Raw genomic sequence first — 23,834 nt, forward strand, 5'->3', positions numbered from 1 at the left:
TCGCATTCAACTCATGGTGTGAGGTCCAATTGAACACAGACCTCAACGAAAAGTGACAGAACTTTCTTGGTTACCTTTATAGTTATGCACAAAAGTATAGCGTTTGGTCCCGCGCAGTATTTCTTGATTGAGCATAATAAAAACTATCTTGAATATAATTTATGGATAATAATAATAATATTAATAATAATAATAATAATAATAATAATAATAATAATAATAATAATAATAATAATAATAATAATAATAATAATAAGCTAAAATAGTGTTTTTAGTTTTCCAGAAGGAAACCAAAATTTTCCTTTCTTTCAGGCCTCAAAAACACTAGCAGCAACACATTCTTTTTGGCTTTGTACATTGTAGCTGCCCCCCCCCTCAAAAACGACGGGCCCCTCCTACACAAAACTGCTGGCTACACCCCTGCGTGGGACAAAACAAACTATCAGAAAGCTGCACTTGGACATTATTTGGTGGAGTGTTCTTCACAAGAGTGAAATGTAATTTATCTTTGCTTCTGGGAACATTTTTATTCATATTCGACCGGAGATAAGAAAGTACCCGAAAGTATATCTAGAAGTAACATTGCTGTTGGTTGCCCTAACCTTCCTTCTTTCCCTTCTCTTGCTTTCTCTCTCTTTTATAAATAGCGTGACATTTTCAGTTTGGCGAGAATTGGTCACACCCTATTAAAAGTCATGTTATACTTCTCTTTTTAATATCAGAACATGAGCAATTCTAAAGGTATGACTTCATCTTTATAACCATCTCGACCTGTGTGTGTGTGGGGGGGGACTAATATGCAAATTCTAAATTTAATGTTAAATTCGTAGTCGAAAGACATCATGTTCGAGTGCGACCTCTTAAACAGCGAGGCTATATGAGAAGTGAGATCCAAACTGCGTGAGCTTCTGCCGAGAATCGAACAGGATGTCACGTGCCAGAGAAGCGTACGCTGACCATATAGCCACGGAGGAGCTCTCATCATTTGCGAATTCTGATTAGGAAGTATTGGATTTAAATAGCTTTTTCTCTATGTACTTAAAATTAATTATGAATTTTAATTAGGAAATAATATCTTGTTTTATGCAATACAAATTATTAATTTAGCCGAAATCATGTATTGTATAGAAAGACTGAAACTAGATTGGAATAATGATTTCTGGTGAGTCTACCAGCAAACCTCAGCAACGATCCGCGAGGACAACACACGAACAGGTTTTCTCTTCTGAAAACAATAAAACCAGAACGAGGAGAAGGCCTGGAAAGGGCAAGAGACCACCTGCTGCTCGAAAACTCTTTCATCTGAGCCGTTTTTACGCGCCGTATTTACGCTCGAAGTTAAAAGCAGACAGACTTTTCTAGCGTATAAAAATTCGTTACGTAAACTTTTCCAGGTCCCATACACTAACGTATTGACAGCTGCTAACAAGACTAGCGTATGAAATTTTATGGTTACAACCGAAAAATACGTCAATGTATGGCCGACTTAAATGTGCAATTCGCATTTCCTGAGCAGCTGTCAGTCTCTTAACTCGCCCCAACTGAGACAATATTCTCTGTAATTATATTTTGATTCTAATTGTACTGAATGAAACATGACAGAGACACGGACACAGAAAGATCGAGGACAGTTAAAATCACAGAGAATCTCCACTGCGGATGAAACCTCGGACCCATACACCAAAAACCCACCCACCAGCCACTATACCAGCTTAATTTCCTTTAATTAGTTGCAACCACGACACCCGACTGTGTAGTCATCTTTTTTGGTTGCAATTCAACTTAAGCATACACGTTAGTGACAAACAGAAATGTAACGGACAGTGCAAATCACAAAGTATCTCTTACCAGGAATCAAGGCCGGAACCCCTTATACAAAATGTTCACGTACTAGCGAGTAGATTAACGCAAAGGCTCAAAGGGAGGGTTTATAGATATTGTAGATAAATGTGCAAAAAGGACTTTCAGAAGATTACAATATTAGTTTAGGACCATTTTAATTCTTATACACTCCGAAGATTACAATATTTGCTTTAGACCATTTTAACTCTTGTACCCTTTGATGTCTGCCCCCATTCAAGATAAGTACATAGAATAAGAATTCATTCATCTATACGAAAGCTTGCTCAAAAGAAGAAGGGAAACTTGGTGTTCATGATTGCATCACTTGCTCGCATCAGACATATGTTATAAAGGCTGTAAAAAAACGCATAGTACTCATGTTAATATCACCTTCCAGCACAAATACAAACTGCTATTTGAGCAGGTATGTAGTCTTAAAGTAGCTAGGTGGTGATCGTAGGAAATGCTGTCATAATCATGTGTCTGTCAGAATCGCATGCTAGGGCTATGTTTGATGAACCAAGGGTAGGTTATAAAACGAGGGTAGAAGGTGTACAGTGACTAGAATACACCTGATTCGTGTTACGAAAACGTGTTATCCTCCTCGAAGATGAAATCGCAAAAAGTTGTTCAAATATTTAAAGATGACAATTGAGGATGAAAGCACCCATAGCGGAACAACAGATGAGTGAGATATGTAGCTTAACGCCCTATAGTAAAATTTTGGTATTCATCCTATACGCGAAATTCATACACACTCAATAATCGTCATTGTGTTAAAGGGTAAAACGACAATATTATCGAAATATCAGCGTCCTCCATGTGCCTAGTGAATGACGAAGATCCTGTAAGCGATGAACAGATGGAGAAAAAATCGTAGGAAAAGAACATAAACCTGCGATTCAATAGTAGATTGGTTACTGTTCGTGCGTTCACATGGGGCCACACATGTTCCAATGAAGTTGGTAGTGATCGTCCTATCAATTATGGTTATCCGCACGTGTCTTACTTACGACTACCCACGAGAATGGTCTATAAATAAATACGTAAAATAGTGGTAAAATTCAGAGCAATATTTTAGTTTACTTTTAATAATTCAAGTAATAAATTACTTTCTGTAGAAAGGAAATAAATATATCTGGAAGAATTATCTGTTTTTGCTTCAGAGATGAAAAGAGTTGAAAATTAAGTATATGTATACAGTTACTGTAAGCAATAATTAAAGTGATGTTTAAATTTGTATAGGTGAAAATTCTTTGCATCTCCTTAACATGCACAACGATATGTTCAAAGAATATTTCTAACGTTAAATAAACCACTTGTAGACCTTGTAAACAAATTTTATATTTAACTCAATTGTCATGATAAGGCACAGCACTTTTAAGTAAAAACACTGTATAAAATGTAAAGTTTCAATACTATAACAGTATCTTCACCAGTCTTAACACACTTATCTAGAATGTTGTTTCTACTCTTTCTACATCTCGGGGTGTAGCTCAAGGTTGTGGTTGCAATGAGGTACCTAAAAGAACACCAAAAGCGATTCTACTAATGTAATGTCGTATAATGCATTACCCTTCTTCGTAAGATGCCTCTATTGATACATAATGGGTTGTAAAAACTTTATCAAGAGCGTGGTATGTATAAGCTTTAACGTATGACATTTTAACGAACATTTCTAAGACATTATAATATTTATATATGCCATTAAATTATATCATTGTGACTCTATATTACGTTTGCAATTGTAAAAAAGACACAGTACATTTTTTCTAAAAGAAAGTGACTGAATGAGAAATGGAAGAAGAATACATGTTGATTTCGAAGTTATGACTACTTACTTTATAAATTTATAGTTTACAACTATTCTCAGGTTATCGAAATGAATAATGAAAAATATATAACTAATTAGTAAATCAAAGAAATATGAGTCGAAATGTTAAGTTTTGTATAAATAAATTCATAAGTACAGAAAAGGGAACATGTCATACACATCGTTATTTTAGAGAACCTAACCTATTCATTGAAAACCACAAACTAAAATTGTATGTAAGAGAATAACACTTACACAAATAATAAGAGAATATATATAGTTTATATATGCTGTATTATAAGTAGGCAACTTGTGATACTTTTATTGAAGTTATAGCATTTGTTCCAAAGGATCAATCTAAATATGCCCATGAATATATTATAATGAAAAAAATACAAGAAATTATGAAGATAAATATGTGAGTAATGTGTTGGCTTATCGTATACTATTTATTCTTAAAAAGAATCTAAATGTATGTCGAGGAAATATTATCTTGTAAAGGACAAACTGCGCTTCTTTACTAATATGACCGCAAAGGGGGTAACCGTGGCTAATATTGTGGAAAAACGGGTCTTTGGGGAGCCAGTTTATTTCTTTTCTTTGTTTATTTTGTTTATTCCGTTATGAGTATTTCAAGTTTGAAGTTACCGACGAAGTGCCTGTAGTGCATTATCATGTAAGTAGCCCACTATAAGAGGGATACACTTTACACAAAATCTCTTTCAATTTTCAAATTTAAAAGTAGTAGAAAAAATAATAAAGAAAAAGGACTTGAACCATATAAATATTGTTACTTGACTATTTCAACAAAAACGAAGTTGCAACTGTGCTGACGACCTTTACGGGGATGGAGATTTCACAAGTTTGGTTGGACTTCGCATAGAATTTGTGTGAAAGACCATGAAATCTACGAGCAGCCCTGTCTATGGCTGACCTAATTCATTAAGCGGATGTCTGCTTCTTTTTTACATTTTCGAAATAAACCAATATATGTATTTCTTATTATAAGTAGAGAAATGCATTAGTAAAAGTTAATAATAAAATGTCTTCCACAAGAAGCTATAATCTTTAACAGAAAATGGATAAGGAAAGTAAGAAGAAACTCAATTATTTTAGCAATAATAACATCGTTAATAAGTAAGCAGTAGTTAGTATAATCATGACTTGTTTGCAAACACGTATCTTGAGATCTTTTTTGAGTACTCTAGTTAGAACGTTTAGAATATTTAGTTTTTTTTTTTTCATATAATTTATTAAGAGTCAGGTTTGCGGGGTTCTTAGATTGTAGGAACTTTGCCCATATTACAAGTAACTTTTGTCCTCTTGACCTGATTTACAGTCGTGAATTTTAAAACCGAAAACAAAAAAAAAAAAAATTCTTTTACAACTACAAATTTTGGTATTTATTTTTTGCACGATCTTGTACTTGGTGAGAAATTCTAGTTTGTAATTGTGAAAGTTGTGAATATTTGAAAGAATGTGATGAAATATTTTTCATAGCCTTGTAAAATATAAAGTAAATATTTTAAGTAAACACTTTTGTAATTTTCTTTAAAAAGATCCTAAAGTGACGGCTTGTATTTTGATATCCCTATTCAAATTACCCGTCCCGAAAACAGGTTCGTATTCATTTTAACCAATTTGAAAATACTTATTACCAAGACTTTTTAATTGACTTGATTGTTGTTACCTACGATTACAACTAGCATGTTCAAAAAAGTGTATGTGTCACTTTACGAAAAGACAAGGAAACTGCTGGTTCGCTACTGCCAGGACAATGAATGAAAGCTGTCACTGATTATTGACAACGAAAGATACAGTTGTTAGTGCAGCATATTTTTTTTATAAACTAAACTCGTATTCGAGCATCTCATTTTATTTGGTTCGATGTGATTTATTGATGTATACATATATAATGTGTTTGACAATGTTATTTTTAAAGGAAGAAAATCAATCAACAGTGTGGACTATATCTCATTAACTGAGTAATGTAGTCTTATAAATGGTGTAATAAAGATCTTAACCCTGGATTACAAACCATTCGTAAATTTTACGAAACACCATGTCCAAAATTGTTGAATTTGCTGAACCGCGAATGCATGACCACCCTCCTCCCGAATACCTTCCTAGCTCTTACAGGAGAGGCTAATTTTGGTTTTACAGCCGTGTCAGTCGGTTTTATCACGCATATTTTGAAGGTCTACGTAATTTTTACGAAAGGTTTGTAACCACGTTAATTTTTTTCACAAATTTTGACAGATCTATTTCCTTGTTTTTAACATTAAATGAGTGTTTTTTGGACTATAAACAGTGCAAAGAGTTATGTCATAGTATTATAACTATTTCTTGTCTTCGTTGGTGGAGAAACTATGGGTGACACTGAGGAAGAACGTGAAAATAGTCAAATAAGAGGGTTTTGAATTAGATATCTTCTGGTGAAGACACTAGTGATATTGCTAATGAGGCACATCTTCATCACTAACCCTATGGCAAACCCGCAACAAGGAATAAGAAAAACTTGCTTTTACTGACCAACAGTGAAAAGGAGAGTGACAAGGACTGACAACACACCTGTGTAAGCACTGGAGGAAGGCGATTTGTGCTGAAAATAGAGCTGTGTGTTGCGTGGTCCGTGACGAGGAAAAATGAAAAAGTCTGGAATGACACTTTCAAGTTTGCACCTAATTACTTTTTTCGAACTTTATATGGGAAATGCTACGCTTTTTAGTTGTGTTGTACCTTTTACTTTAGTTATCTATTATTGTAATATCTATAAAACAAACGTACATAAATGTAACTCTTTCCTCATGACGTCATACTTGCAATTCAAGTATACAGCTAAGAAGTTATATACTTAATTATTTACATCTACTTGTTCAATAAAGTTTCCAAAGGCATCCCATATTATTGTCGATATAATTCCATAAACAAGCCCATTTTCAGATTTTAAAAAATAATATAGACAGAAATAATAAAAAGACTAAAATTGAGTCGTAAAATTTACGAATGGTTTGTAACCACGTAGACACAAAATAAGGTTTTTAATCCAGGGACAGCGGCGACGACTTCTGTATAATTTTGGGGAGGCATTGAAATATGTGTATATCCTTGTCACAAATTCGAATAAAGATATCTACATTCAGGGAGGCCAATCTCCAAGATCAGTGTGCATGGTTAATGACGATATAATTCAATTTCACTTTTATATTAGTAAGTAGCTGTAACAGAGCATCAATGTTCATATGTACGAATACGATATTTTACTACATGTTCTAGAAAAGTTTACATGGGTTTTTACACGCATGTATAACATTTTGTTTACCTCAATATTATCAATGGAATGATATATGTCTCGTCATTGGAAGACTGTTAGAACTACGCGTTTCATTCTTGGAAATATGTGTGTCAGTGTTAAGAGAAATCAAGTAACAAAGGTACAATCCGATTGTTAACAGTTAATATTTTTCACTTTAGAAATCTGTAATCAGCATCACAAAATTATTACAAAATCACTAAGCATACAAGTTACAAAACACCAGTTACTAATGTGTATTTACTATTAGATGAAAAGTGAACTCAATTATACTAATTTTCCTTTTATATGAACTAATCTTGGATCATATTCAATCCACATTAAACGTATTCACTACATAAAGAGAAACTTACTCTGAAAATTATTTTTTGGTTATCGAATAATTACAACAAACATTAATCTTTTCGGGTTCGATTCCTAGTAAGAGGGCATTAAAATTCAAACGCGTTACGTCACGTCTCATATAACCTCTGTACAGCAATGGGATACTAAACTCCAACAACCAACATCAGTAAACATTCATTTTGAAACATAATTGCGAATTAATTAAAGTAAGACACATCAAAATTAAAATACCCTTTTCCGCTTTCTTTCATCAATAATTCTTCTTCTTTTTCATAATATCGTGGGATGATGATTGAAGAATACATCTAAAATAAAATGATAGTTCGGTGACTTATCTGTTGGCAGATTTGTCCATTGGCAGATTTGGTAATTGGCGGATTTGGTAATTGGCAGATTTGGTAATTGGCAGATTTGGTAATTGGCAGATTTGGTAATTGGCGGATTTGTCAATTGGCAGATTTGTCCATTGGCAGATCTGTCCATTCTCACGATTGGCGCATTTGGTCATTTTCGCGTTTGGCGCATTTGGTAATTGGCAGATTTGTCAATTGGCAGTATTGTCAATTGGCAGATTTGTCCATTTTCACAATTGGCGCATTTGGTCATTTTCGCGTTTGGCGCATTTGGTAATTGGCAGATTTGGTAATTGGCAGATTTGTCCATTTTCACAATTGGCGCATTTGGTCATTTTCGCGTTTGGCACATTTGGTAATTGGCAGATTTGGTAATTGGCAGATTTGGTAATTGGCAGATTTGTCAATTGGCATATTTGTCCATTGGCGGATTTGTCCGTTGGCAGATTTGTCCATTTTCACGATTGGCGCATTTGGTCATTGGCAGATTTGTCCTAGGCCCGGCTAAAGTAGTCTCATTTTAGACATCGAGGAAAAATAGTGGAATTACGAATTTTCTATGGGCCCTGTTTTACTCTGGGCTCCCTCAACGCACTGCCACGTCACTGTTCCGTCACTGTTCAGGATGCATGATGCAGCTTCTGCTTTTAGGAATACTTTCTAAGGCAGTACGAGTTTTTTTTAAACTGCTGTGTGAATTAAGTTGTATTTGCTAGAAGTGTCAGTTAAAGGAAACTAAAGATCCTATACTCAAACACAAATAATCTCTTTCGAAACTCTAATGGAAAACGAAACGAATCGTCCTAAACATGTTACGCTTTTGAAGAGAAAAAGAGCAAAGCAGTAGTTGCACATACGCTTAATGGTGTTTCTTGGATACAAATTTATAACTTACAAAAGTCATGTTCGCGTCATGGTTTGATAGATGAAGGGTTAGTGAAAGGAATTCTTACGCTGGTGGTCGTGGGTTCGAATCTCTGCTCTTCTTGTTACTTTTTTCTCTTAGCTACACTTAGTTTGTGCATTCCAAACCTCGAAGTTTGGTTTGGATTATTTATGAAAGCAGGTAGAGAATTAATTGTAGTCGAAATTAGTTTCAAATATGATATTATAATTACATATTTTGTCTTTAACTTATTACGTATCAATTTTTGTATCAAATTTTCCAGTCTTTATTTAATTCATCTTCCGGTGTAATACAATGAACATTTACAGAGCGACGTCAGTCGGACGAAAGTACTATATTCCATTGTTACTCTAATATACCTAGGTATTTGTTCATATATTTATAAATTGTTCACTAAGTAAAAACTTATGGCAGTCCACATTATGTGTCATATAATAGACCGTACGAAGGCGGACATAGCAGAAGGCGTATTGCAAATATCCCTGGTGATAAAAAGTAGGGGTCTTCTTCAGTAGATTCGAACCACTGTTACAGGCGGTTTTGGTTTACATAGCAAGCATAATACCACTCGGCCACCAAGTCTTGCATGTTAGCCTCTTTATTAATGCAGAACATACTGAGACACTTACATTCACTGGTGTCGCGTAATGTATTTCAAAACATTTTGTTAATAAGTGGGTCGAATTAGGTAGCCCTCGAGAGGGCTATTGGTGTTGTGGGCGAGCATTTATTAATAGTGTGTATAGACCCCTTGGGACTCGATTACAGCTGCCATACGCCGTGGCATTGAATCCACCAGGCGAGAGATATAGCGTTGGGTGCAACAGATCGACCACGCATCTTCAACACGCACCAAAAGATCATTCGATGTTCGTGGAGGATTGTTAGACCAGGTTTCCCGCAATGTTCTTGCAACAGAGGCCCACATATTTTCAATAGGGTTCAGATCTGCTCCATGAGGAACCCAGTCAACTATTTCGACATCAAGTTGCCTCTGCAACCATGTCTGAACCACATTTGAATTATGTATCGAGCTATTGTCCTGTTGCAAATATAATATGCCGTCACCTACAGGAGCTTTTATTTCCGGAAGCGTTTCATCCAGATGTTCCACATACTTGTAGGCGTTTAGGCAACCAGGAATCCTGTAGATTCCTCCGAAATTTGCAGCCTTGCATATCCATGCCCAACAGTGGACAGTTACATGTTCCATTCGACCAGAACGGGAAACGTATTCAGAGGCATACCTTTTTCCAGGGGGGGGCGGTAAACACGCTTCGGCCCGAAGTGTGCACTGGAAAATATTTTTCGTCTGTGAAAACGACCTCGTCCCACACACGTGCAATATTTAACTGTGCAAACGCCAGACGGTCAACCATGTGGTCTTATGTTAGTCGCTCCTTAACAGCTGCCCTGTATGATCTCAAACCAAAGGATTTGAGTCTACGACGGACAGTCGTAACAGCGCCTGGGAAATTGGTTTCCTCTCGTAACTGTCGGGCAGACATGAAAGGGTGCTCACGACATTGGGCAATTAAACTCTGGTCTTCTTCGGCAGAGGAAACTCTTTGTCACCCACTTCCTCTTTTACGTCTTACATCTCCTGTTTCCTCATATCTCCTTCACCACCTCCGTGCTGTAGCACGGTTAACGCCATATCTCGCGCCTGCCTTGCTATAGTTCATGCCCGCATGCTCAATTAAAGCAATCACGCTGCTTTTAAGAGAAGCTTCGTAGTGAGCCATTTTCACACCAGAAGCAAAATGATAGCTTTGCTTAGGTGTTTGAACGGAATGTGCTTCATGTAACGTCACGTAACAAGGCAGAGTTTCCTCTCATTGCTGTAGACGATATCGTACGCCCTCTGCTGGGTGTTTCGTGACGGAAAAATTGCTTTTAAGCAGTTCATGGTGACCGCTTTGAAATCAAATGTAAAGTATGAGAATTAAATTTGTCATATCTGTAGTTTGGTGTAGAGACAAAACAAAATTGGAAACCAAAGGTTTAAGAACAACTCAGATTATTAATATAAAACAAGTCAAAGATTATTAACTTGTATTATCATACAAGACAAAACAAAATTGGAAACCAAAGGTTTAAGAACAACTCAGATTATTAATATAAAACAAGTCAAAGATTATTAACTTGTATTATCATACAAGAAATGCGAGAAACAAAGAAAAATAACTTAGAAATTTGCAACTGAAGACAAAAAAACTAACTTAAACACACTAAAGGGTATCAATAGGGGGATTAATGGGGACGTCAGCAATGAGGCTCTATGTCCTCGTCTCGATTAACGCGAGGAATGGATTTTACCATTTCACTTTGACGGAATAACGTAGAGGATGAAGAGGAGGGGGAAGATACATAACAGCTATAAATATAAAAATAAAAGTGACAATGTTCGGTGGTGAATAACTCTTGAACTACCCGATCGTTCTCAATCACATTTTGAACATAGATGAAATTCGAACCTGGGAAGCTTTTTGTTATTTCATTTTGATATTAGAGCTTGCGGAAGAGAAGGGGAGGGTAAATATATGAAAATGAATAAAACTTAATAACTCTTGAACAATCCGACTGATCCCAATCAATCAAACATTCAATATAGATAAGGTTCGGACCTGGGATGTTTTCATTTTTTGCCTTGACGGCACAATGTAGGGGAAGGGAGGGGGGACTATGTAAAAAATAAAAATAAAAATGCTGTCTTGGTGACTTCATCACGCTTAAACCACCGAACTGATCTTAATCAAATTATCAACATAGATGAGGTTCGGACCTGGAGTGGTTTTTATTATATCCCTTTGATGGTAGAATGTAAGGTAGGAGGAGGGGAGGGGAGATATCTATAAAAATGAATAAAACTTAACAACTCTTGAACCACCTGACCGATCTCGATCTAATTTTCAACATAGACGACGTTCGGGCCTAGAAACTTGTGTTTTAATATTTTCACTTTGACGGTAGAACATAGGAGAGGATAAGAGAAAGGGAGATTAATATATAAAAATAATTAGAACGACTCTTGAACCATCCAACAGATTTCGATCAAATTTTCAACGTACATGACATTCGGGCCTGGGATAATTTTTGTCATATCGTGCCCCAACATGGAGAGGGGAGAGGGATACATAAAATCATCGAAAATGACCAATATCATAGAGTGCTTTAGTAATAGTAAAACCATAACATATTACTATTTTTCTTTAATTTAGCCCAGCAAATCGGGGTGCGACTTAGATTCGAGAACGTCTTAAGTTCGAGTAGTTATCGAGAAATAATTAAAGATATGAACGTGTTATTGATTTACTATGCTAATAATAATAATAATAATAATAATAATAATAATAATAATAATAATAATAATAATTATTATTATTATTATTATTATTATTATTATTATTATTATTATTATTTTGAAGAATTGATCATTCAAATATTGAAAGATCAAAATATTCAAATACCTTAAGACAATTAAACGTGTGTCATCGCCGACTAATGATCAGCACAACTTCTAAATTTAAACAAAATATTCACACATGGTTCCGACTTGAGAACCTCCAGATTATTAGCTAGCCCCTTGAGCACAGATCCACGCTCTATATGCGCTAAATGGTATGTTTTAGTATGTTTAAATTAGATTTCCTTGCCTCCAGTTGAAAATAATATTAGCTACTTTTAATTCACTAACTGGTATTAGATTTAATTCAAGCTTAAAGAATTGGAATGAACAAACTCAGTGTAGCTTAAAGAAAAAAACGTAAGAAGGACAGACGAGATTCGAACCCTGGACCACCAGTACAAAAATCCTGTTCACTAATCCCTCACCTAACAAGCCATCAACTTCTATAAGTTTTAAATTTGCAAGCAAATGATACCATTATACGTTTGTGCAATCAATGTTTTGCTGTTTTCCTCTTCAAGAACGTAACATGTTTACAACGATTCGTTTCGTTTTCCATTAGAGCTTCTAGAGAGATGATTTGTGTTTGAGTATAGGATCTTTTGTTTCCTTTAACCGACAGTTCTAGCAAATACAACTCAATTGAAACAGCTGTAAAAAAAAAAAAAACTAGTACTGTCTTAGAAAGTATTCCTAAAAGGGAGAAACTCCATCGTGCACCCTGAACAGTGACGGGAGTGCGTTGAGCGAGGCCAACAGCAAAATGGGGTCCATTGAAGATTCGTAACTCCACTTTGAAGGTTTTTAATTAATTTCACACTTTTTCCTCAATGTCTAAAATGTAACTACTTAGTCTTAGATGAAAAGGAATTTCTGAAGGAGCTACAGACTGTGAAGTCTACCGAAAAGATTTATCACGTCCTTGCAGCAACTATTTGCAGCAAAAGGGAATAAGTACATCAGACCTAAGTTTTCAGAAACGCTAAAAAACCTTCCCGAGGCGTATTTGTATTTGTTTCAACAAGTGTATAACTGATTAATTGTAGCAAAAGAACTGACAAACTCTAAGACAAGAAGAAGAATCTTGTATTCTAGCACTGCAATTGGTGAGAAAAGCTTAAAAGTGGAAAAAAATATTTTTATGTACTTATTCCCTTTTTCCAATCAGTGGTTCAATTATGAGCCTATATTTTTGAGGTGTTAAAAATAATAAGAAGAAGAAGAAAACTTATTAACTGGTAGGTTACGCTCGACTCTTAATTGTGTATATGGAATAATGGAACGTGGGGTCATACAGAGGATTTTGGATTTCTCTTGGCGACCAATTAATCTTTACCCTAGTAGGGAATACTGGTTGGTCCGGATTTCGAACAGTAATGAAGATCAAGATTGATTGAAATTTCAACTTAGAATGAAATAAACAAAAATCTAATCTTATACAACTCTCATTGATAGTAGTGTTCCGTATTTGTTTAGACGCCTATTCTTTTATAACTTTACCTATGGTGCATGGAGTTGTTGGTTAGATCCCAGCTCGCGCTGAATGAACTTTATTATGGACAAACACCGTGTGCATGAGTTTTCTCGGGTTTCTTCAGTTTCCTCCCACTTTCTTCATTAAACGATTTCATTCGTTTCTCACCATCACTGTCTCCATTAGCGTAGTCGGCATAACGTGGGACGTAAAACTTAAATATTTCGTTTCGTTTTTCTTTTATAACTGTATATCACTTTTTCTGTGACGAGAGCATCACCTAAGCGAGTATTCAGTGAATTAAACCACTATATTCATAGCACAATAGTACAGAATGAAGTTTAGCTCTTTGGCAATCTCTAGCATGTAGAGCAAAAAAAGCCAATACATTGATATTGAAACAGTAGTTAACGAATTCCTCTGCGAAAAAGATCACCCGTACTGTTATGTTTCAGGTGATAATTTATAATTATACTTAGTTGATTGAAATTTCTCCATAGTTGTGGGGGCGAGATACTGAAAAAATCCCTACCAAGAGGTGAAGGTGACATGTAAAAGTAGTCAAATACGAACGAAATTAGTGTCGAATTCATGTGCAAAGATGAAAAGTGACACTGTGGATGCTGCGTAAGTCCAAAATAAGCCTTGGTTGGCTTCGAGTTGACAATGGGAGGGCGATAGGAATAAAGAATCGAAAATATCCTATATTTGTGACGAATAGATAGTTTTCTGGATCACTGACATAAAAGGTGATATTTCAGATGTGTATATGTCCAAGGTTGGCCATATTGAAATGGGGTCATAGGGAGAACCAGTAAATACTTCAGAACAGTTCCTTTTTGGTGCGTTTCAAGACACTGAGAGTGAAAAGTGATAATGCACAAATCACATTCTGAATTATCGGAGATATGACTTCTGGGGAAGTGTCGTTGCTCCAGGGAGGCATTACTAACTGATCACTCCTAAAATCGTCACTGTTTTGCAGGGCCGTAGACAGAAATTTATTTCAGCGATCGAAAGCTTGACAGGAATTTATTTCAGCGATTCAGGGCATATTTTACTAAAATGTCTATCATCCAGGGGCGGATCCAGGATGATTGTTTGGGAGGAGCGGTCATTCGAAGTCAAATCAAGGTAAGAGCGGATTGCAAAAAAAGAAAAGAAAAAAGAAAGAAAGAAAGAAAAGAAAGAAAAGAAAAAATACAAAATGAGAAAGAGCTCCTCTGTAGAATTAACTTTCTTAAGAAAGTAAGGCCTATCTACTTTAGGTTTCAATTTACGTTTATAGTACAAAGATGAAAAATACTTAGGATATGTTTTATTTTTAAAATAAAAAAGTATAAAAAGTTCCCTATTCTGGGGATGCGATCATCCCAAACACACTCCCCTGGATCCGCCCCTGCTATCACCATCTATAAAATTATATATATATATATATATATATATATATATATACAAAAAAAAGTAGTGATTTCGTGGGGGCAAAAGCTCTGGATTGCCAAGGCCTGCATCCTGTGTATGTCCCTGCTGCTCTGAATTGTAAAAACCTCTTCAAAGGTAAGACATAAAATGTAAATAATAAACGTGTAACATAGAATACAATATAAATAGAAAATATGTTATAATTAAGAAGTAGAAAATAATTATAAAGTAAATTTGAAGGACAATTTAAAAAAAAATCAATAATACTTGAAAGTAAAATATACTTTTAAAACAATTTTGCATTTATGCAGGGCTACAAACAAGTGAGGAGTGCCATGTAAATTTAGTAACAAATATAATATTGGAAAATTATTTCGAATTAAACTAGCTGTGACTACATTACTTCAAACTTGAACTTGTGGAATATACAGTATGAGCGTAGCTCAAATAAAATAATCAATAAGAATGGTCTTGATTGGAAGCTCGACCATCCACGTAAAAGTAACTTACATTAACCATTCACCTAACAGACAATGACGCACAGGGCTTGGCACTACTTTATCAAATGGTTCTATCAAATGTAACTTAATTAAAACAATAGTAACAAATTTTAAAGCTTTAAAAAGTGTCCTGAAGAAGAGGAAGTTCATGCACATTGTAACTAAGTTACAAGAGGTTTACGTCCTAACTGAACGGTGCATCTACCGAGTCAACTTTTGGAATATCCTCTTAAGGTAGCTTTCAACGCAGCTAAGGGAAACGTATGTGAACGAGTAATAGAATCCTCCGTAGCAGAATGGATAAAGTCATGGTTCGATGACCACAAGGTTCGTGGTTCGAAACCCGTCGCCGAAACCAGATTTTTTAAAATCTTAATTCCTCAGTTCTGAAGATCTGTCTCTCCTTTCGTAATCATCTGATGCTCTAAAAAGAGTTCTCCACATTAATTCGACAACTGCCTAATGTGATCCTCGCAGTTCGAAAACTTCCCTTCTTTCACAAAATCAGAATTTTCGTCATAATACGAATGCTGTCCGATCAATTTTTCCCCAATTCTAAATCTGTGTATACAAATCATTCCTCTCTGTCTCCATACTTGAATCCCTCTCTCTCTCTCTCTCTCTCAATGTCACCCAGGAAGTCATATGGCTTGAGATCAAACCTTCGACTCTTGAAACCAAATGTAAGCTCTTTAGCAATGTGCTATCGTAACTCTATAGGTTTGTTGTTAAAACCAGTGTCTTTTAGACTTTATTCGGGGGGAGGGGGGAAGAGATTCTCCGGCGACATAAGATTTTCACTTTTTATTAGTGTATTACTATACATTTGATCAAAAAATACGTATTTATGAAGCTCAAGAGAGGGGGAATTACACCCTCCTGTCCTGCCCAAATGACGCCCCTTGAAACATTTGCTTGCACTTACTGAAAAGAAATTAAATGAATCATTGAATAAAACTTGTTTCTGTCCGTAGATAATTTAGAGCTCTTGGCAATTTCCATAGATTTCTTAGGGAGCATCTTACTAGCTTGCACTCTTTAAAGAAAGAAAAGAATGAAACTAAAGATATTTATGAAGCTCTGGGAAGATTATGTGACTTTCCTTTAATTTAGGCTCTTAAAAATATTTCAGAACAAACGAATGGAAAAGACTGTTTTAAAGCTATAACGTTGTAAACTTGATTCCTGTTTCTTTTTCAGCTGAATGGAAAGAGTGTACTACGTCACACACACTGCTTTAGACAAGGAGAGGTGGAGGACGGGGAGAAGTTGGAATAAATACTAGAAGGAACTAATCGATTGATACCTGTATTGCGGGAATGCATAAGAAAACTGGGCAAGAGTTAGTTATTCATTTGGACTTTGAATTTTTGTAACAAATTTTATGCCGCGGACTGTACATCTAATAGGAACTTCTCGAAATATTTATGCAATAGCTGAAATTACAGGAAGTTCTTAGCCATACTTTGGACATAAGAAGAACAAGGTTATGACGGAGCTATTACATATTCAACTCGTCGACAAATGAGACCAACGACAATCTTGATATTGTCATATAGTCTGATGGCACGTCTGATGAACGTGACGTCAGAACGCCAAAGGTGGACATACTGACAATTAGACAGGTAGTCATAATGTTCTAGCTGATATGTGTTTATATATTAACTAGTATATTTTATCTCGACTCGAATTTCGAGACGTCTCGTCTCAAATTCGAGCCGAGTCGAGACAGAAACTGTCGAGTCGAGACAAGTTTAAATCTCAACTCGACTCGACTCGTGCGCATCTCTAGTGCCTAGCACAATTTGAAATGAATCTAGAACAGAAAGTGAGCATGAAACTCCGCGCTCTCTTAATTTCGAGAAGTAATTTTATCTTATAAAAATGTTTTTTTTTTCAAATACTTCAATCAGAATTCAAATTTCATTATAATTCCATTTTTTTATATTTTATCATTAGTTTCATCTGCTACGTATTATTTTTATAGTGCACCATGTCTTTCTGATTTCTTAATCTATTAAATTTACTACAAATGTGCAAGATGTATGAAGAGAAATGCAGAAAAAGTGCACTTGACACATTTCCAGGTATGACAGATATATTGATGAACTGTCATTAGTGACATGATATACGATGTCGATACATTGATGTACGATGTTTTGTGTGAAATTATTGTAGCATATAAAAGTGTGAATGAAATAGTGTAATTTACTATAACTAGCCTATATGCATGACAATCTATCGCTAAAGTTCACTTAGTCTTCTACCAAAGGTATACAGACAGAACCGTCTGAGGGTAAAGCTGAATTTAGCGACTGCCCAGTGCACCCACTCTTTAGGGGGACCCGTTCTCTCACTCTTTCTATTTAATAAAGAAATAAAACAAAATTTTATTGTTCTACATGGAATGGTCAAATATCATATAACTCCAATATACTTGATGAAAACATGAAAATATTCTGAGAAAAAATATGCTTCAAATTACGATTAAAAAGTTAAAATTAGGGCTACGTTAAATTTACCTTTGTCGATTGTCATTGTCAAACTTCCAATGACAGTTACTAGCGTACGTTTATTGAAGATTTTCTTTCTAAAATGAAATTACTAAAATTTAGTTAGCAAAAAGCATTGCACAATTCGAATTAAAGAATTTAAATTTAATGAGTTGAACGTGAGCATTACAAAATATTCTAGACTGCGCGGAAGAAACAGAATAAGTCGGAAATTGGCCAAAATAAGACAAGTCAAAATTGGAGATCTATGTGTCATGCTCTACCTCTGGTTAACTCGGTATAAGTCAATTCTAAACGTGAGTTGAATAATCGCGCCTTGATACTGTTAGTAAATGTGATTCATACCTATGCTTGGCAAAATAAAAAATCGCCTCCTGAAAACCTGTATACTGTTTCTCATGCGTAGTCTAGTATTAACTTTGAGCTAATACATTATTTTCTCCAAGGATGCAACCACACGGAGGGGCCACCGGGTTCGCACAACTAAAAGAAACGTAACTCGAGATATATTGGTACACTTTCTTAATAAAATACTTGTCTAACAGAAAAAGATATTGATATAGCCTAAAGATTTTATCTCACACTTCATCTGTATTCTGTGGCAATACTTAACAATTACTTATCGTCTTTTACGGTGTAGAATAACACCAGTTCAATACTATATTCATGTAGTGTATTGTAGTATTGGACTCTCCAAGCTTTGGACCCCTCCAACAAAAAATTTTTAATCTTCTTCCCCGCCGGATTTTGCCACACTAAAATGTACAAAAATGTCTGTATATAACGTTAGCTTTGGTATGGGAAACGTGTGGGTGAGTTTTTGCATAATCTTTGTTGTTGTTGTTGTTGATTTTGAGTTTGACGTCCCTGTCAGCAGCGATGCTATATGAGACGGGACTTACTGATTAACGTGGAATCCGAACCACATGAGCTCCCGTCGGGAATCGACCCCGGGTCTCCCACGCCAAAGGCACATACGCTAACCGCTTAGCGTACCAAGGAGCTCTTTTGCATAATTTTTGTTTCAAATATCGACTTCTCATCAACGAACAGAATTACTTGGGACTTAAAAATTGGTGACTATGTTACTGTTGTTACGCATTGAACAGTTTGAAACATGATAAAAAGCTTCAGTTTTCTGTTTACCGTCGACATTCCAAAATTTGTCCCGTGTACGGAATTTAATTCAACTGACCTTAAAAATGTTTTTACATCAAACAGTAGTTATGATACTAAAATGTAGTTAAACATTCTAAGTAATGTTAAAATCTGTCTTTTAGAGAAGAGTGAAAATATCATGCACGGGAATTTGAATTTTTCCCAATCACCTTTTATTATAAAGTTTCTTCATATATACAGGGTGGCCCAAAGGTAGGTATACATTATTTTATATAATTTCTTATTGTTATCAAACTTGTAGATCTAGTTTCTTTATTATTTGTTCTTAACGTCTTTTTACTTATAACTTAAGCCCGGAACAGTCGAAGCAAATAAATTCATAAACTAGAATGTTATACTTGATAAATGCAGGGACCTACTTTTGTGCCGCACTGAATACAGTAGTAATAAATATTACAGAAAAATACAAGTTTCTCTTAGATATCGTGGTGGTGGTTTGCTGGTAAATTTGTAGAAGTCCAAAGGCCAAGCTTCTCAGGGCGACACGAACCAAGGCTCTTGCAGCCAAGGTGTAAAAAATAAGTTTCTCTCAGAGACCAGGTGTCCTAGAGAGAGTGATAAAGCCCAGAGACCAGGTGTACTAGAGAGAGGGATAAAACCGAGAGACCAGGCGTCCTAGAGAGAGGGATAAAACCCAGAGACTAGGTGTCCTAGAAAGAGGGATAAAACCCAGAGACCAGGTGTCCTACAGAAAGGGATAAAACCCAGAGACCAGGCGTCCTAGAAAAAGGGATAAAACCCAGAGACCAGGCGTCCTAGAGGGAGGGATAAAACCCAGAGACCAGGCGTCCTAGAGAGAAGGATAAAACTCAGTGACCAGGGTCCTAGAGAGAGGGGTAAAACCCAGAGACCAGGCGTCCTAGAAAAAGGAATAAAACCCAGAGACCAGGCGTCATAGAGGGAGGGATAAAACCCAGAGACCAGGCGTCCTAGAGAGAAGGATAAAACTCAGTGACCAGGGTCCTAGAGAGAGGGATAAAACCCAGAGACCAGGCGTCCTAGAAAAAGGAATAAAACCCAGAGACCAGGCGTCCTAGAGGGAGGGATAAAACCCAGAGACCAGGCGTCCTAGAGAGAAGGATAAAACTCAGTGACCAGGGTCCTAGAGAGAGGGATAAAACCCAGAGACCAGGTGTCCTACAGAAAGGGATAAAAACCCAGAGGCCAGGCGTCCTAGAGGGAGGGATAAAACCCAGAGACCAGGCGTCCTAGAGAGAAGGATAAAACTCAGTGACCAGGGTCCTAGAGAGAGGGATAAAACCCAGAGACCAGGTGTCCTACAGAAAGGGATAAAACCCAGAGACCAGGCGTCCTAGAAAAAGGGATGAAACCCAGAGACCAGGCGTCCTAGAGAGAAGGATAAAACTCAGTGACCAGGGTCCTAGAGAGAGGGATAAAACCCAGAGACCAGGCGTCCTAGAAAAAGGGATAAAACCCAGAGACCAGGCGTCCTAGAGGGAGGGATAAAACCCAGAGACCAGGCGTCCTAGAGAGAAGGATAAAACTCAGTGACCAGGGTCCTAGAGAGAGGGATAAAACCCAGAGACCAGGCGTCCTACGGAGTAGTGCATGATCAATCGGCGAAGACTGATGCCTTCTGCGGTGTTTTGGCTCCTTTCATTCAGCAATGTTGCTGACTGCTTGAAATGAAATGAAATGATATTTTTGAGTTTTATGTCCCACTGTTATGCCGGTTAGGCTAAAGGAGACGGCGACGATGAGAGATGAATGAAATAGTGGAATGAAGAAAGTTGGAGGAAACGGGAGAACCCCGTGAAAACCCACGCACACGGTGTTTGTCCACCACAAAGTTCACTTGGCGGCTGGCTGCTTGAATTTTCGTCACTTGCGCAACGGTGGTGATGGTTGTCGTCTGAAGTGTGTTTACAGCCAGCATGTAGTGTGGAACCTTGCAGTATACTTGATATTTGGACTACTTGGAACAAAATTGTCTGGTTGTCAATTGTTTTCTGGTAGTAATCAATTCTTTCTGAACTTACTATAAGATCTCTTAAGGTTAGATAGCTATCGCGCCAGATACTTATATATAAAAGATAGCAGTATATTTTAACAATATCTGCTCGGAATTCGTGAAATACAATTTTTGATACTTAGAGTGTAAGAAAATGAAGCGCTTTCTCTTTTGTTTTAGTGTAGTGTTCTTATTGAAGGACATAAGTTCCATTAACAAAAAAGACGGTACGAAATTAGAATGTAATTTATCAAGTGAGCTGGTGCAGGAAATAGCCAATTATTCATCAATTGCCAACCAAATTATTGAGGCTGCTTTGGGTGACTATGCAAATGTCACGTACAATTCTCTGGCAGAGTTTGTGGATACCTTTAGGCCACGTATGACCAGGTCACAAGCATTAGAGGATGCTATCGACTTTCTGTTATCAAATTTAACCGCTGCTGGTCTTGAGAATGTTCACGCAGAAGAAGCTCCAGTACCCATCTGGACGAGGTAATGACCAAAATTACTCTGTAAGTTTCTTAACATTTTTAATATTAAAGAATAAAATATCATTAATGCCTCTTTTATTATCACAATGATTTTATTAGCTTACTTTTCTGTTTGTTAGAGACAAACGTTAGAGCTTAAATTTAATCAACTTTCATATCAATTAGAATTCTAAAAATTCATTCAGATATGTAAACCCAATGACAATACAATATTTTCACATGATTTTCACTCTAGCATATGAAAAAATATTTAAAAATAATCATCAAACGCCAGCTTCTTATACAACCCAAATACACACATAAGTTTGGTGGGTTGCAGGCGACATGGCGTTTTGTTTATTTCGTAGCAACAAATTCGACAATTTTTCTTTTAGTAATTCGACCAAAGAGATTATTGTCTTTTACAGTGTAATCAAAAGTACTAAATAATGACGACTTTGTGTTCTTCTTTGTCTCCGCTTTTTTTACGTTCCCATGGGATCGGCGTTCCCGCTTTTAATTCTTTTCTTCTATTCTCCTGTATCCTGACCGTCCTCTATTCTCCATCTTCTCTCCCTCAGATCATCTTAATTGTTATCCTGCAATCTCATCTTGGATTTTCCTCCCTTTCTTTTACCGTAAATTCCAGTTTTCGCATTTTCTTTCCCATATAGTCATCATCTCGTCGTTCTACATGTTCAATCCACCAACCATCTTTCTTGCCCTTACATAATCGTTCTTTCATAAATAAACAAATAAAATTTTTACTGTAAAAAATTTTTAAAAAGCAATATAAAATATACCAAAAAAAGATATTTGGGGGGGGGGGAAGTTCAATACTACTACTTTATTAACAATAATTTAAAATAAATGTACTGATAGATGGGAAATAATTTTTCGTGAGATAAAATAAAGAAATGGACCTAAACGTAAACACATTTGGCGCGAGCGTACCGCTTCTCTAAATATACTTAAAAGCGTTAGCTTTCAACCTTAGCAAAAGCGACCAATGCTTTTAGCTTAAGTGTAATTCCTTCATTTTTCCCTATATACATATAGGCCACTAAATATGCTACTATACATACGCCACTATATATATATATATATTTCCTAAATACGCCACTGCGCACATCACTTCATTCTTAATTCTGTCCTTCCGCGTCACTCCACATACCCAGCGCAAAATCTTCATCTACGCAACATGCAACTTTTGTTCCTCTCCCTTTTCCATCTGTCAATGTTACACGATTCATAGCATATAAACTATGTATCGATAAAGTGATAGCATTTGTGAAGAACATTTAAAGATATACAAGACGTTACACAATATACTCCAATATCAATATACAATATACTTCAGAGCTTTGTTATATGAATCCTTCGTGGATCTCTCACGACGGCGAAGGACTCTGATAACTTATAGATGAAAAATTAAGGCATTAATTGTATTAATTAATTTACGAAATGAGACGACGAGAAAGTTTTTTTTTTTTTTTTTTTGAAACGACAAGAGAAAAACTTTCCAAGAATTGAAACGAGACGAAACCTACGAATGTACCGAGACAATCGACTCATCTCCTGGGCAACACAACCAAATTAATTGTTAAAAATCATAAATGGTTCAGGTCTCAATGTCCTTAACGGTAGTGTCACAAAGAAAGGAGGTTTTCAGAATAGTGTTAACTGCAATGTTTCAAGAAACTTCAAAGGAAAAATAAAATGAACTGAATCCAGCTTAAATGTTAAAGATGCGTCAACGTTCAAATGCGAACACAACATTCCAGGTTCGATGTCCAAATATATGATAAATAACCATTTTTTTCTGGAAAAGATCGTCAATAACTAAGTAATTCACGATATTCTTTCGTTACTTTTGTAGAGGTGAGGAGTCACTGCAGTTGATTAAGCCTCGAAATGCTAGTTTAAGAATTCTTGGCCTCGGAGGAACAATTGGAACTCCACCTGAAGGCATCACAGCAGAGGTTCTTGTCGTTAGAACGTTTGACGAATTAAGACAGAGGGCTAGTGAGGTAAGAAAATAAAGAAATATACATTTTATATGTATACTTGTAATTATAACTATCTGTAGTATGTCGAGAAAATATACTGCTTAGTCTATCACATGTATTTATGACTTGTTTGGTAAAGACAACGTATTAATTCATGAGTTATAGAGTGGGTTGTCACCACTTTAGAAGAACGAAAAAAATTGGCAGTATTTGGCTTTTGGAATTTTCGTCTGTATTAATTTGTAATAGAAATTTAATGGATGTGGTATGTATGTTTTAGTATCAATCACTAAAAAAGAATACTGAACTG

General features: G+C 36.0%; 1 protein-coding gene across 1 annotated transcript in view; it reads left to right on the plus strand.

The window, feature by feature from the left end:
• Positions 1 to 23,834, plus strand: part of LOC145667907 (carboxypeptidase Q-like) — a 60,171-nt gene that overhangs the window by 19,708 nt on the left and 16,629 nt on the right. The window contains 2 exon segments of the mRNA XM_081735334.1: positions 21,223 to 21,537; positions 23,395 to 23,545. Coding sequence (XP_081591460.1) covers positions 21,223 to 21,537; positions 23,395 to 23,545 — 466 coding nt within the window.

The sequence above is a fragment of the Thermobia domestica genome, chromosome 13, assembly GCF_964235325.1.
Source record: "Thermobia domestica chromosome 13, izTheDome1.hap1.1, whole genome shotgun sequence".
NCBI classification, from domain to species: Eukaryota; Metazoa; Arthropoda; class Insecta; order Zygentoma; family Lepismatidae; genus Thermobia; species Thermobia domestica.